This window comes from Macrobrachium rosenbergii, chromosome 1, assembly GCF_040412425.1.
Source record: "Macrobrachium rosenbergii isolate ZJJX-2024 chromosome 1, ASM4041242v1, whole genome shotgun sequence".
In the NCBI taxonomy this organism is placed as follows: Eukaryota; Metazoa; Arthropoda; class Malacostraca; order Decapoda; family Palaemonidae; genus Macrobrachium; species Macrobrachium rosenbergii.
In genome coordinates this window covers 45,429,358-45,445,109 of record NC_089741.1, presented here as the reverse complement: position 1 = coordinate 45,445,109, position 15,752 = coordinate 45,429,358, and the positions used below count along the sequence as shown (strand labels likewise).

The 15,752-nt window shown below is 41.2% G+C and overlaps 1 protein-coding gene across 1 annotated transcript in view; it reads right to left on the bottom strand.

The window, feature by feature from the left end:
- Positions 1-4,440: 4,440 nt before the first annotated feature.
- Positions 4,441-15,752, bottom strand: part of LOC136840374 (golgin subfamily A member 6-like protein 22) — an 11,771-nt gene continuing 459 nt past the window's right edge. The window contains exons 1-11 of the mRNA XM_067107060.1: positions 13,778-15,752; positions 13,074-13,140; positions 12,866-12,941; positions 12,507-12,735; positions 12,192-12,269; positions 11,605-11,724; positions 10,882-11,034; positions 10,421-10,590; positions 9,675-9,962; positions 9,139-9,300; positions 4,441-4,608 (exon numbers count right to left, since the gene is read on the bottom strand). The exon at positions 13,778-15,752 is cut by the window's right edge and continues 459 nt beyond it. Of these exons, the coding sequence (XP_066963161.1) occupies positions 4,441-4,608; positions 9,139-9,300; positions 9,675-9,962; positions 10,421-10,590; positions 10,882-11,034; positions 11,605-11,724; positions 12,192-12,269; positions 12,507-12,735; positions 12,866-12,941; positions 13,074-13,140; positions 13,778-15,752 (3,486 nt within the window). The remainder of the gene's footprint in view (positions 4,609-9,138; positions 9,301-9,674; positions 9,963-10,420; positions 10,591-10,881; positions 11,035-11,604; positions 11,725-12,191; positions 12,270-12,506; positions 12,736-12,865; positions 12,942-13,073; positions 13,141-13,777) is intronic.

The window sequence follows — 15,752 nt, the reverse complement described above, 5'->3', positions numbered from 1 at the left end:
GAGAGAGAGAGAGAGAGAGAGAGAGAGAGAGAGAGAGAGAGAGAGAGAGAGAGAGAGAGTTATATTCTCTTCATTACAGGCAAACAAAACTATAGTCGAAGCCATTATGTACATAATTTTTGCAAACAACCTTCTCTCGTAAGTTACTCTTATAAAAATCAAAACAGTTAGAATGGAAACCGCGTTTGCCTTAAGTTGATCTGAATAAACATTTATAAACGTTTTGCAGCCTACCACCAACTGCTCCAGTAAACCCTGCGAAAGCCTGTAGGTTTTGCATATAACTCCGTCTCCTTTACTTTTCAGTCAAAACATGTGGTCTTTTGTGCCACACTTGCATTATTTTTATAGTAATCCGTTATTGTGGAAGTATAATATAGGTCAGTTGCCTTTATCAGTGCATTGTAAGCAGTGGGAGTTATGGTAAAAGCAATCCCTTTGAAATAAGGAGGTAAATTTCTCTTTAAATGCCCTTCCATATATTTTATTCAAAATTAATATTTCTTTATCCGTTACTTCAACCGTAAATGTTAATTTCTTTCAAACAATGAGCAGATCCACACTTCGATTACGTAACCTTCCTATTTCGTAAGGAAGACCTCGTTACATTTGGTATATCTAGTTCACCCGGAAGAGAAATGGAATGGTGTAACTAGTAACAAACTACCTTTTATCTTGGGATAATCTGATCTTTCATGCCTCCCTTTCTAGTAATCAGTACCGAAGGTTCTGCCTGCGGTTAGATATGTAAGTTTTTGTATCACCGTGAAAACACTAATTTTGTTTACTTTTTTGAGGTTAGCTGTGATTCTTACACTGCAGAATCATCAAATACAATATACTTTGTTCAAAATCATATTCATGTGGATGAAACGGTAAGGGTGCAGTGATCTCTGAATTTTTCGATTCCTTTATATTTTTGGATACGACTGCCACTGAAAACCTTAAATTTTGATTTATTTATATGAAATTAAGATTGCCCGTTCATGCCAAGATGCTAGCCAGGGTAAGGATGATCGAGCTTTCCTGACCCAGGTATAAACTGTTATTTTAAGTAATGCACACATACGTATATACAGTATATATATATAATAGATAGATAGATAGATAGATAGATAGATAGATAGATAGATAGATAGATAGATATATGCACCATACACATGTGTATACATATTATTATATATATACATATATATATGTATGTATGTATATATATATATATATATATATATATATATATATATATATATATATATATATATATATATATATATATCTTATATATATATATATATATATATATATATACAATATATATATATATAGTATATATAATATATATATATATATATATATATATATATATATATATATATATATATATATATATATATATAAAATCTAACACTGCCTCATTCTTCCTGTTTACGTATTCTCGGCACAAACTGCTGCCCCCCCAAAAATCACAGCCAATCCAGTTTCCATTCCGATCTTGTCTCCGTATTTCAAAAGCCGTCAAATATATTTTCGTCCGTTTCATAAACTTCTCTCGTTTTGCCTTCCCAGAAACAGCCGTGAAGAGGTGATGTACCGTCACACTGTTCTACTTCTTATCCACAGGGCCAAAGGCTTTTCTCCCTATTTCGACCGAGGCTTCCCTTTCATCGTAAAATCATTTTAGTCGTCCTATATCTTTCATAGACTTCCGCTGACTTTACATTTTTCTTGCTTGGAGTCTTACCAAATTGCATATCTGCTATCTAAGTCATTTGGCGCCCAGGATGTATGGATGCTATATGCAAATATTCCTCGTTATAGTGCACATTTTTACGCTCCCTTTTCCTAAAGAATAACTGAGTCACAGTGTCCACAAGGCTCAGACACCTTATTGATTTCTATGGAAATATGGAGCATGAAAATAATGATACAAATTCATGTTGTGTTGTTAATATATATATATTTTTTCTTTCTCTCTTTTTTTTCATAATCAGTAAAGGGTATGGTGTTACTGTCTTGCAGATTTTTATCACCACGCAGAACAGTGAGAATATTAAATATATATATATATATATATATATATATATATATATATATATATATATATTATATATATTTCTTCTTCTTCTTCTTTATAACGTATTTTTCCCATTTTTGTATATATATATACGATATTCTTTACAGGACTTTTGATTTGGCAGGGTAGACCTGTAGTCTCGATCGGCTGCCATATATATATATATATAAATATATATATATATATATATATATATTATATATATATATATATATATATATATATATATATATATATTCCATTTCCTGGGCCCATATGCCTAAAAAGGAATGGAAAGAGTGACTGCCAACATCTTCGTGAGACCAGGCTTATCTGCTATTGGTGGGCATGTCCTGCCAGCGTAAGTCCACAATCCTTTAATTAATAGGCGCTCCTCTGATTTGATTTGGAAATTCGTCCACGATCCAACAGCCAAAGTGTAGATGGTAGAAAATAGGTTTGCTTCTTAGAGCCTTAATGTATACATTATATATATACATACATATATATATAATATATATTATATACATATATATGTATATATAAATATATACATATATATGTATATATACATATATATATATATATATTCATACATATATATATATATATATATATATATATATATATATATATATATATATATACACATATATAATATATCAAAAAGAAATTTGTAAATTGTTTAAATTTTAAAGTAGGGCAGTAGAGATGTATGAAAATAAGATTATCATATTCATGTAAACACAGCAATGCAGGGCAGTAGTGCTAATGAGGTTTTCCAACCTCCGCCTCCCAGACGCCTGTCAGGTGTGGATCTGATGTCGCCTATGGTCAGTATGTTTACAGTATTGTCCCAGAGTATATTGTGATTTTTAGCCAAATAAGTTTTGAAGGCCACTCCTACCTTGACACCGGCCTGTGGGTGGATATGTAGTCTCTAACGGTTGTGTATGTTTGTCAGTACTGTTCCTTTGTGACTTCTAATACTCTGGCTTGGAAATAAAGTCGAAACCGGTCAGGACCTACAGCCCTACTTTTGTTTTTCACCTGTGGTAATATGTGATATATACATATATATATGTATATACATACATAGATATATATAGATATACATATAAATATAAATATATATATGTATATATATATATATATATATATATATATATATATATATATATATATATAGTGTAAATGCTGTCAAACAGGAACTTTTTTGAGCAATATGTACACGATTTAGAAATTAACTGTATCGACGATGTAGGTTTTGACAAAATTTCAGTGATAGAATGAAGTCTCATATAGTTCAGCGGAGCTCTAGTTATTTTAACGGCGTTGGTTTTATTACTCCATAAATAACAGGTATTGCTCGTTTCACATAATGAAACAATTTACACAGACACCCCCGCCTTTTGACGCGGAAGGCAGGGATCCCAGATTCTCTGATTAGGGACCATTTTCTGTCATAAAGTGTGGCCCGAGATATCGTGCTTCTGCTTCAGCACCCGTTAATTTCCGAAGCCTCACAGTTACATATATTCACGAAGGCAATTAGCGACACCAAAATTATATCGCCAGTTATATATCCTCATTACCGCTAAGACCATCTGCTGTCAATGTTTATTGCTACAGCTATTGTCTTTTGTAAGTGCACGAGTGTGCTGAAATGACTAATAAGAAATATTAAGCTAAACGGGTTTTCTAGTTACAGGTTGATCAGTTACGCAGTTTCATCCAAGTTTAGTCATCTCACTAAGATTATCTTGTCTTGCATTATATAATATATATATATATATATATATATATATATATATATAGATATATATATAGAGAGATATAGATAGAGAGAGAGAGAGAGAGAGAGAGAGAGAGATGTATGTATGTATGTATTTATGTATATATATAATATACATATACCTCGGCAAGGGGATCTATTCTGCCTCATCCAACTCCTTGATGATTCTGTTTCGTCAGACTGAGTTAATCCACCGAGAAAGTTTTATAATATCGTATGTATATTTTCTTATGGATAATGAAGCACTAGGGAAGGTAGGTTAAACAATATATGTATTAACCACTTGAAATAGATTTGACATTGACATCTGTCTTATGATCTAGGATTTAACCGTATTGATTTTTACTTGTCTAAATAATACCTTTAAGTAAAATATTGGTGTTGGTCCTATTTTGTCAATGTTTAATGATAGCAATGAATTCACATTGTCAATAAATTGACTGTCATTGTTTGTGATACATGTGGTCAAAATAAGAAGAAAGGGGAAAAAGGAGAGAGAGAGAGAGAGAGAGAGAGAGAGAGAGAGAGATTTTCCTCTTAGGTAAATAGGTAAACGAACGGTGACAGGGAAGCTGATAGAAGTCTTTTTCTGTCAATGAAGGTCGCCTTCGAGAATCCAAACACACTCCAGTTGGCTCCAGGCTTCTTCTTCTTCTTCTTCTTCTTCTTCTTCTTCTTCTTCTTCTTCTTCTTCTTCTTCTTCTTCTTCTTCTTCTCGCCAAGTTTCGACAGACTTAAATTGACACTGGATTTGAAATGCCTGTCGTAAACAAACCCGAAATCTTCGTATTCAGCAAATGCTGAAATGCAAAGTGACTTGACCACTTTGGTGTGCTTTGAAATAATGACATAAATTATTAGGTGAAACGTGTGAATTTTAAACATTGATTTGAAGAAAAGGAAAGAAAAATATTCGTTGCATTTAAAAGATAGTTCCGTATGTGGTTATCTTTAAATTTTTGGCAAGAATAATGTATATGACTTCATTAGGACTGTTCTGACTGCCGCTGACAAGGCCTAAAAATAATTATCGTGTGTAAGTGAAGGGAGGTATTCTTGTACAGAGCGCTGAAAATATAGACGAAAACATTTGTTTAACAGAGTAATGCTTGTTTCTTGGTATCGATTTTTGTCTCAGACTATGGAAAAATGTCTAGAAGTTTTGTTTTGTCGTCATTTAAAGTTTAGGCGATGTAAAACAACGGCATAATTATAAAAGTTTTCGGCGCCGAGAAGGTCCTCCTGCAGCTGTTCCAGTAAGTTACTTGTAATGTAGGTAGGAAGTTGAGTCGCCCTGTATCGGTTTATATCTGATTTGAATTATTCTTCTGTTCATTTATCAATGCATCAGTATTTTGTCACTTTGTTTATTAACTTATATACCATTTCATTCATATTTTAACATTTCGTGAGATGAGACATTTCTTTCCTTTTCTTTGTAAAAATTGAATATTCGTCATTGCTGCCATGGTGACGTCAAGTTCATCATTGCAAGTTTGCAGAATAGGCTGCATCGCACTCTCATGCCCACATATTAATTACGCTGGATTTTCGTGTTTACTTTGCCTTCCCATGGGTTTCTATTCTCTCTCTCTCTCTCTCTCTCTCTCTCTCTCTCTCTCTCTCTCTCTGAGCCCAGTTTTCATCAACGCCACTCATATTTTGCATTTGTGCCGACAAAAGACGTTGCTTCATTACCCTCTGGGACATTTTAATCCCAAATAAGGCTGTTGGCAGAAATGACTTTCCTGGCGACACCTCTCTCTTATTCAGTGCTGTCATTTTTTTCGTTTTTTATTTTCGTCATTTACGCAGTCCATTTTCATTAAGAGAGAGAGAGAGAGAGAGAGAGAGAGAGAGAGAGGGGTTTCGAATTAGATGACAATCTATATCGTGGCAGAGAGCCAGGACACTTAATTGTGTTATTGTCGTAAATTGCTTCATATGAAAAAAACACTCGTGAGATATATTTTTTGCAGCATTACCTTATTACCGTACAGAGAGAGAGAGAGAGAGAGAGAGAGAGAGAGATTTCTGTGTCCTGAGATATTCTGTTTCCTTTATTTTTGTGAAACCTCAGCACCTCTTGTCACCAGTTTTATATTATTCCCAAAATTAGTTTTATCTCTCTCTCTCTCTCTCTCTCTCTCTCTCTCTCTCTCTCTCTCTCTCTCTGGATATGAAGATGTAGAATGGTACGAATCCATTTATATTCCTTGGAAACAATTTTCTTCCATGATGAACTAGATGTGGCTGGCCTGATTCTATGGATGATTTTCTTTTGCTTGGCTCTTAGATAACTTAATCTCTCTCTCTCTCTCACACACACACACAGTTTCTTGCCTGAAGGCTATAAGCTTTTGTTAATTCTTTTCTTATTAACTTCATTGAATCAATATTATTTATTGACTGTTTTGTTTTTATACACTCCCTATCATTAGTACTATAAGTTATGATAGTGTCCACTCTCAAGAGTGCACGTGAATTATTTTTGAGCGTTTGTGTTTCTTTCGTTGACTAAAAAAAAAAAAACGTCCAGCTTCCAGCTCTAACAGTGTAATTTGGTCTCCACAAAAAAAAAAAAGAAAGATTCTCTAAGGCTTGACTGATTTCTCAAAATTTGCCTCAAACAACGGTGGTCATCGACTTTGTTGAAGATGCAAGTTTCGTTTTATGATAATTTTTTTCATTCCTGAAAATGGCTTTTAGTATACAACCCGAACTTACTCCGGTGTTAGGAATGAAAACTGTTAATGGATAACTCTCCTAAAACCAGGATAAATGTGAAGTGGACCAGGTTGAATTATTCAAGAGGCTTAGGGGAAGCATTATTCCCGAATCCTCTCATCACACCTTACTGATAAACGATCTTTTCTAATTACAGAAAATATTACTTGTCTCAGATTTATGTGGAGAATTTATGATCTGGAGATTCCGAAGATAAAATTTGTTTTAACTTTTAATCCGCCAGTCGATCCTACACAAACAAGGTTTCGTAGGCTTCAAGTTTCTCGTTAATGGTAACAAGTGGCCTTGGAATATTGTTAGAATTTACAGTAATTTCATGCCTTCAAAGCTCGGTACGAGAGTTCGTGCATCAGCATTAAAAGTTTTTATTTTGTCAGTATAACTATGTACAGCCATTAAATTGGGTTTACTAGGAATTTAGGCAATTAGCTTTGACAGCTTGCTTGCTCTCTCTCTCTCTCTCTCTCTCTAGGATTCTGGTATTATTTACACTGTAGGTGTTGGGCGATGTTGCCATATTCCCTCATGCAGTGTTTGTAGACCTTCCTTCATGCAGACGGACAGTGATCCTCTTAGGCCGGGTATTCACGATCAGGTTTACCCATCAGTCTACCTGTCAGTTCATCGAAACTGACGTTAAAACTTACATGTGGACGACAGTTTGTGGGTGGAGTCAGTCCACTCGCCAGAACAGAGGAGCTGATGGAATTACCTAAAGTTCTTCCGACCGACTGACAGGTGATTGCATGTGTTTTGACCCTACACAAGGTCAGATAGGGTCATAATCCCTTACTGCATCTGTTTTAAGAACAGCGTCATATCATCTTACATCCCTAAGATTCTCCTAGCAATGGCCAGCACTGGGTCAGCACATCCTTTCTCTCTCGTCGACTCCTCTCACTGAATCCATCCTCAAACAAAGGCCTACTGGAATAAAATGCCGAGTTACAAAATGACTTTATTTGCAAATTTAATGAAAGTATTTCAGCAAAAGCTATGGTCATGACATGGAGTGACTCACACCCCATAAAAATGGAAATCATAACTAGAGGAAATTCAGACTTACTATCCATCGAATTAATGATTCTAGACCAACCAATAATAGTGACTAACACCTTGGTCACCAAAGAAAATAAAAAGGTCATAATTATTCTAGACCAAAATAAATGTCATAGAGTATGTTAAAAGAACACCACTTCCAAAATATTTGTCCTCACAGGACGAACCCAGAATTCCTGTTAAAAGAAACATATATATTAAAACCTGAAATGATGTATAAAGGAAAGACATTTAAAACAGAATAATGCATAACGGAGAACAGAACGGGAATATGCATTATGGAGAAACAGAGGAGTTTCACTGCAGCACGAACTGGGTATTCCACATAATATCTGGGAAAAATATAAGTGTTAATGAGTTATCTTACTCACTTCCTGTGGCTGCAAATAAACGTTTCTTCCAGTGGCTGTTCTTATCCACTAACACTGCACAAAGAGCAAATCACACCTAGCCAGAAGTCGAAGTGAATAGCCATTGTATGTTCCTCATAATATACCATTAGAGTGCACATGCCTCCTCCCGCGTCAACCCCTCCCGGAAGTGTGTGACACACCCGGTTCAATGTTCAAGGATCATAATGCTTCCATCCATCTCTGTTACATTGTCTCCATGCGTTTTGGCCATGATCAGAAGGCACAAATGAATGCGTCAGATACCCTCTGTATCTAAATGTGGAAACCACCGACGTCATTATAAATGTCACCTGCACTGGATATACCTTTCGCCGGCCAGCACATAATTCGTTAAAAGACTTAATACATGTGTGGACAGGTATGCAACGATTTTATGACAGTCAGCCGCTGGATTTCGCCAGGGAAGAATCTCAGCTGCTTGGACCAGAATATGAATAAACTATGTATAGGCCCAATTCATTTCATTGTTAGACCTTGCGATGTTATTTGTAGACCATTGTGAGTCCAAATCTTATGATAAAATATAAATAAAAATATTTCCATGTGATAGACAATTTGGTATAGGCCTAGGCCAGTGTCCTGCCTTTTTACGAAAGGTGTTACTAGTGAAAGTAGGCTCCATGATCAATTTCATAAGTAACTGAACCAACCCCCAGTTCTGATTTAACCTTATCCATTAATTTTGTATGAGAACAGACATCTCTCTTTAATAAACAATATTTAGACCATACTCTGTTACCCCTTTTTGCTTCTTTCCTATTTTTAAGTGGCTTGCCGCAGCAGCTAGTCTATGTAGCCCCATCTCCTTACCAGCCAGCGGAGTTTCCATTGCTGCCATATAGTGTTGCCACAATGAAGGCTAGGCAAGAACTGAGGGTGATGACCTTGAGTTGACTGTCCAACTGACAGTTCTACTCTTTATATGTAGACGCTCATTTGTCATACGGTCGTGGGTGAACTGGCAGGTAAACCTGATTGTGTTGTCATACCAATGTAAGAATGATGTTGCACAGTATTTGATAGACAATAATGGGGGCCAGCATTCTAACTTTGCTATGAAAACGACTTGCCTCTAAGAGGAACGCCACCCATCTGCATGAAGGAAGGTGTACAAATGCTGCATGAGGGAACACGACAACTACCCACAGCGTCAACAGATCATAAAGAATACCAGAATCCCCGATGGCGACTTGGCCCACCACTACCTCCGTTATAAGGAGGCCTTTGCTATTCTACAATGGAAACCTTCACTAAATGTTACTTGGAAAACTCTCCTCCTGACCACCATCAGAAGAACAATGAGGCATGCCCCTGAGAGAGTAGTACAATACAGGCACCCTCCTCTTTGAGGGATGAGCTGAGCCCCGGGTGCCAACCAATTAGCATCCATGTCAGTCAGCTTGACTCACAGCCAATAGGAGAGCTCCCTGAATATGGCCGACCAATCAGAAATTGACCCCTTCTTTCCAAACCTGTTTTTGATCATAAATACTCCCTGTTTGTATCCCTGGAGCCATTCACCTCATTATTATTATTATTATTATTATTATTAATTGTCTAATGAAGTGGGGGAGCTCTCCCTACTGCCCTGGAGGACTAATCATACACGAGAGTATGGCGGAGGGTTTTCTCCCAGCCCATCAACTGACAAGATGGGGGATCTCTTACTACTGGCTGGGAGTAAGACAACCCATCCAATCAGCACCGAAGAAGCTGATTGGCTGGCTGCAGTTCTCGGGAGTCCTGTTTGAAGGACACCCTGCCTTAAGTAGTGGGCTTCTGAAGGGCCATCCCAAGGACGCACCTTGCCGTTCTCCTGATGTTTATAGTGAAGATAGGTCTCCTGGGTCAGCACCAGAAAAAGTTTCTGGCAGAAGATGGCAAGAGCCTTCACCTATCAGAGGCAGAGGTGGATGATGTCTCCATCCAGGATTTCTGTGATCCCAACAATCTGCAGCGCTCCCATCAAGCGCGGCAGATCACTAGGAACACGGAGGTCCTGGATGGAGACATCAACCACCTTCACCTCCGACAGGTGAAGGCCCTTGCTGTCCTGCCATGGAAACTGTCACTGGAGGTGACCCAGGAGACCGCTTCTTCTCCCTACCACTGTCAGGAGAACGGCAAGATGCATCCCTGGGATGGTCCTTCAGCCGTCTGCTACTTCAGACAGGGCATCTTTCGAGCAGGACTCCTGAGCCCTGCCACCAGCCAATCAGCTCCTTCGGCTCTCGGCCATACTCTCATGGGTGAATTGTCTTACTCCCAGACAGTAGGGAGACATCTCCCGTCCTGTCAGTTGGATGGGTTGGGAGAAAGGAGGTGGAAGGAAGTTGAATCCCAGGGACATGCCTTGCCGTTCTCCTGATGGTGGTAGGGAGAAGAAGGGTCTTCTGGGTCAGCTCCAGCGACAGTTTCTGTCGGAGGATGGCAATGGCCTTCACCTATCAGAGGCATAGAGGGCCGCTGTCTCTGTCCAGGATCTCCGTGTTCCCAACGATCTGCAGTGCTGCCACCAAGTGCTGCAGATCACTAGGAACATGGAGATCCTGGACGGAGACATTGACCACCGCACCTCTGAAGGGGTGAAGGCCCTTGCTGTCCTCCGATGGAAACTGTCACTGGAGGTGACCCAGGAGACCCCTCTTCTCTCTACCACTGTCAGGAGAATGGCAAGGCGCATCCCTTGGATGGCCCTTCAGCTGCCCGCTAACTTCAGGCTGGGTGTCTTTCAAGCAGGGCTCCCTAGACCTGGCACCAGCCAATCAGCTCTTTTGGTGCTGGGCCATACTCTTGTGGTTGACTTGTCTTACTTCCAGCCAGTAGGGAGAGATCTCCCATCTTGTCAGTTCGATGGGTTGGTACAAGGGGGGTGGAAGGGAGCTGAATCCCAGAGACGTGCCTTGCCATTCTCCTGATGTGGTAGGGAGAAGAAGGGTCTCCTGGGTCACCTCCTGCGACAGTTCCTGTTGGAGGACGGAAATGGCCCTCACCTATCAGGGGCAGAGATGACCGATGTCTTCATCTAGGATCCCCATGCTCCCAAAGATCTGCAGCACTCCCACCAAATGCGGCAGATCACCAGGAACACAGAGATCCTGGACGGAGACATTGACCAACTGCCCCTCCAACAGGTGAAGGCCATTGCTGTCCTCCAATGGCAATTGTCACTGGAGGTTACCCAGGAGACCCTTCCTTCTCCTACCACCGCAGAAAATGGGCAGGCATCCCTGGGATGGTTCTGCAGCTGCTCTGCTACTCCGGGCAGGCGTCATTCAAACAGGACTCCCTAGACCTGGTGCCACCTAATCAGCTCCTATGGTGCTGGGCGATACGTGGTTGTTGTCACTTACTCCCCACTTAGTAGGGAGGTTGATGTTTTAATTGTTGGTCTTTACTCCTCAGCCAGTGTGAGAGACCTCTGGTCTTGTCAGTTGGATGGGCTGGGAGAAGGGAGGTGGAAGGTAGTTGAATTTGTGGGACGCGTCTTGCATTCTCCTAATGGTGGTAGGGAGAAGAAGGGTCTCCTGGGTCACCTCCAGTGACAGTTTCTGTCGGAGGATGGCAAGGGCCTTCACCTATCAGAGGCATAGATGACTGATGTCTCTGTCCAGGATCTCCATGCTCCCAACGGTCTGCAGCGCTCCCACCAAGCGCTGCAGATCGTCAGGAACACAGAGATCCTGGACAAAGACATCGACCACCTACACCTCCGACAGGTGAAGGTCCTTGCTGTCCTCTGACAGAAACTGTCATTGGAGGTGACCCAGGAGCCCTTCTTCTCCCTACCACTGTTAGGAGGAAAAGGAAAGGCGTGTCCCTGGGATGGTCCCCAGCTGCCCGCTACTTTCAGGCAGGGCGTCATTCAAACAGGACTCCTGGACCTGGCACCAACTAATCCAGCTCCTTTGGGCGGCAGCCATACTCGTGGTTGAGTTGTCTTACTCCCAGCCAGTAGGGAGAGATCTCCCGTCTTGTCAGTTAGATGGGCTGGGAGAAGGGAGGTGGAAGGTAGTTGAATTTGTGGGACGCGTCTTGCATTCTCCTAATGGTGGTAGGGAGAAGAAGGGTCTCCTGGGTCACCTCAGTGACAGTTTCTGTCGGAGGATGCAGAGGCCTTCACCTATCAGAGGCATAGATGACTGATGTCTCTGTCCAGGATCTCCATGCTCCCAACGGTCTGCAGCGCTCCCACCAAGCGCTGCAGATCGTCAGGAACACAGAGATCCTGGACAAAGACATCGACCACCTACACCTCCGACAGGTGAAGGCCCTTGCTGTCCTCTGACAGAAAATGTCTTGGAGGTGACCCAGGAGCCCTTCTTCTCCCTACCACTGTTAGGAGAAAGGAAAGGCGTGTCCCTGGGATGGTTCTGCAGCTGCCCGCTACTTCAGGCAGGGCGTCATTCAAACAGGACTCCCTAGACCTGGCACCAACTAATCAGCTCCTTTGGCGCTTGGCCATACTCTCGTGGTTGAGTTGTCTTACTCCCAGCCAGTAGGGAGAGATCTCCCGTCTTGTCAGTTAGATGGGCTGGGAGAAGGGAGGTGGAAGGTAGTTGAATTTGTGGGACGCGTCTTGCATTCTCTAATGGTGGTAGGGAGAAGAAGGTCTCTGGGTCACCTTCCAGTGACAGTTTCTGTCGGAGGATGGCAGCGGCCTTCACCTATCAGAGGCATAGATGACTGATGTGTCTCTGTCCAGGATCTCCATGCTCCCCCCAACGGTCTGCAGCGCCCCACCAGCGCTGCAGATCATCAGAACACAGAGATCCTGGTCAAAGACATCGAACCTACACCTCCGGCAGGTGAAGGCTGTCCTCTGACAGAAACTGTCATGGAGGTGACCCAGGAGCCCTTCTTCTCCCTACCACTGTTAGGAGAAAAGAAAGGCGTGTCCCTGGGATGGTCATTCAGCTGCCTGCTACTTCAGGCAGGGCATCCTTCGAGCAGGACTCCTATGACCTGGCACCAGCCAATCAGCTCCTCTGGTGCTTGGCCATACTCTCCTGGGTGAGTTGTATTACTCCTAGCCAGTAGGGAGAGATCTCCCGTCTTGTCAGTTAGATGGGCTGGGCGAAGGGAGGTGGAGGGAAGTTGTTTCTAAATTGACCTGTGGTTGTTTCTGAACCAGGCTAGAGTTCGAATCCCTCTGGAGACAACGTATATATGTATGTATATATTTATGTGTGTGTGTGTTTGTATGTATATACACACATGGGGGGTCCCGTATGTGTGTATTTGTGTATGTGTTTAAGTTTGTATGTGTTTGTACATATATAAACACACTGGGGGAGTGTGAATATATATGTGTTTGTACATATATATACACACTGGGGGTGTGTGTATATATATGTGTGTATGTGTTGTGTGGGTCTACATATATACACTGGGGGGGCTTCATGTGTATATATGTATTTTTCTGTGTGTGTGTGTGTGTGTGTGTATGTGGTGATGTGTTATATACATACATATATATATTACTCCAGAGTGCCTGATTCTATTCGGGCAAGCTTTCTTTGTTGTCAGTTTTTAGTTTGTCTAGTCCTTCCATGTCTCCTGCCCATCATCCGATTCCTCTTCTGAGAGAAAGTCCCTCAGCCGATTCGTGATTCCTTGTATGTCTCCCTCCCATTTCTTCATGCCTTCCAGCAGAGTGTTGTCAGCCAAAGTGGCCAGTTATTTTAGATGATTATTTTCATCATTAACTTTCCAGCGCCTTGTTAAGCCTGTCCAAGTGGGCTTTGCATTCCTCCAGCAAGTTGTTTTTCTCCTGAACTTCCTGGCGCAGGCAGATAACTTCCATTTCCTGCTCGGAGATCTGGTTGGTGAAGGCATCCACCATTTCTTGGAAGCGAGCTGTCATAATCTCCAAGTGGCAGACCTGTTGTTGTTCAACCTCTTTCACAATCTCTTCAATTTCCAAGTCCCTCTTCTTTAGCTCATCTTCAATGTCCTGGTTCCTTTTTTGTAATTCCTCCAGAGCTATCTGTTTTTCCTTTTGAAGATCTTCAGCTTCCTTGGCACAACGAACAAGCCTGTCCACTTCTCTGTCTCTCTCTTCTAATTTTTGTCCTAGCTCCTCAGTGTCAGTGGCCAGCTGTTTCAGATGATTATTTTCCTCATTGACTCTTTCCAGCTCCTGGTTTTTCTGCTGAACTTCTTGGCGCAGACATTCAACCTCCATTTCCTGGTCACAGATCTTGTTGCGTAAGTCAACAATCATTTCCTTGAAGCGAGCTCCCTTGATCTGCAATAGGCGGGCCTGTTCTTGTTCCACCTCTTTCATAATCTCTTCAATTTTCAAGTCCGTATTATTTAGTTCATCTTCAATGTCCTGGTTCCTTTTTTGTAATTCCTCCAGAGCTATCTGTTTTTCCTTTACAAGATCTTCAGCTTCCTTGGCATAATGAAGAAGCCTATCCACTTCTCTATCCCTCTCTTCTAACCTTTGTCTTAACTCCTCAGTTTCCATTTGTAAGGCAACTGCTACAGTCTCCTTTCTCTGATTTTGACTCACCAGTTCATCCAAAGTCAGTTGGTTTTCTTCTAATTCATTCTTAAGAACTTCTACTTCCTTCTGACACTGAACAAGCTCTTCTAATTGTTTCGTAAGTTCATCAACTTCTTTTTGTTTATCAGTTACTAATTTTTCATTCTTCTGATATTCAATGAAAAGTTCAAGTCTTTCTGCAGTTCTGTGTCGTTCCTCAGCCTCAGTGGCCAACTGTTTCAGATGATTATTTTCCTCCTGAACTCGTTCCAGCTTCTTGTTCAGGCTGTCCCACTGGGCTGTGCATTCTTCCAGCAAGTTGTTTTTCTGCTGAACTTCCTGGCGCAGGCAGATAACTTCCATTTCCTGCTCGGAGATCTGGTTGGCGAAGGCATCCATCATTTCCTGGAAGCGAGCTCCTGCAACCTCCAAGTGGCAGACCTCTTGTTGTTTCACCTCCTTCATAATCTGTTCGATTTTCAAGTCCCTCTTAGTTAGCTCCTCTTCGTTCATCAGGTCTCCACACAAAAGCTCGTCGATGTCCTGCTGCCTCTTTTCGAGTTCCTTCAGGTGGTCTTCTATTTCCTGTTGATATTCCTGAAGATTTTCCTCCCTCAGAGCAGTTTGTATCTCAAGTTCTTGTGTTTTTGTTCGTTTGTCATTACCTGCCCTTCCTTTCTGCAGCTCGTCAATTATTTTCCGGTAATCCTCTAGCTTTTCGTCTTTCAGGGAGTTCTGCCTTTTCATTTCTTCAATTTCTTTCTCATTCTCAAAGAGCCTTTCTTCCATCGCCACATTAAAGTCTTTCAGTTCTTGAATCTGATGCTTATTCTCACAAAGCTCTTTTTTCTGTTCCATATTCATATCGTTTAGTTCGAGAATTTCCCTCTGGTGTTCAGCCAAAGCTTCTTCGTCGTGCAAAACTTTCCTCTGCAGTTTCTGGTTCTCTAGGCCGATAGCCTCCGCCTTATTCTCGGCTTCCTGGATCTTAACATCAGCCTCCTCTGCCAGGTCCAAAAGATCTTGAATGTGTCGCATCTCTTTATCAAACTTTTCCGTTGTCAAGAATTTTCCACATTCCTTGTTTATCCTGTCATAAATAATTTTATTAAGATTGTCGTTCCTCCTACGGGCAGCCTCCAGTTCTCGCTGCAAGCTGTCCACTTGATCCTCAGTTAGAGTCCGCTCCTT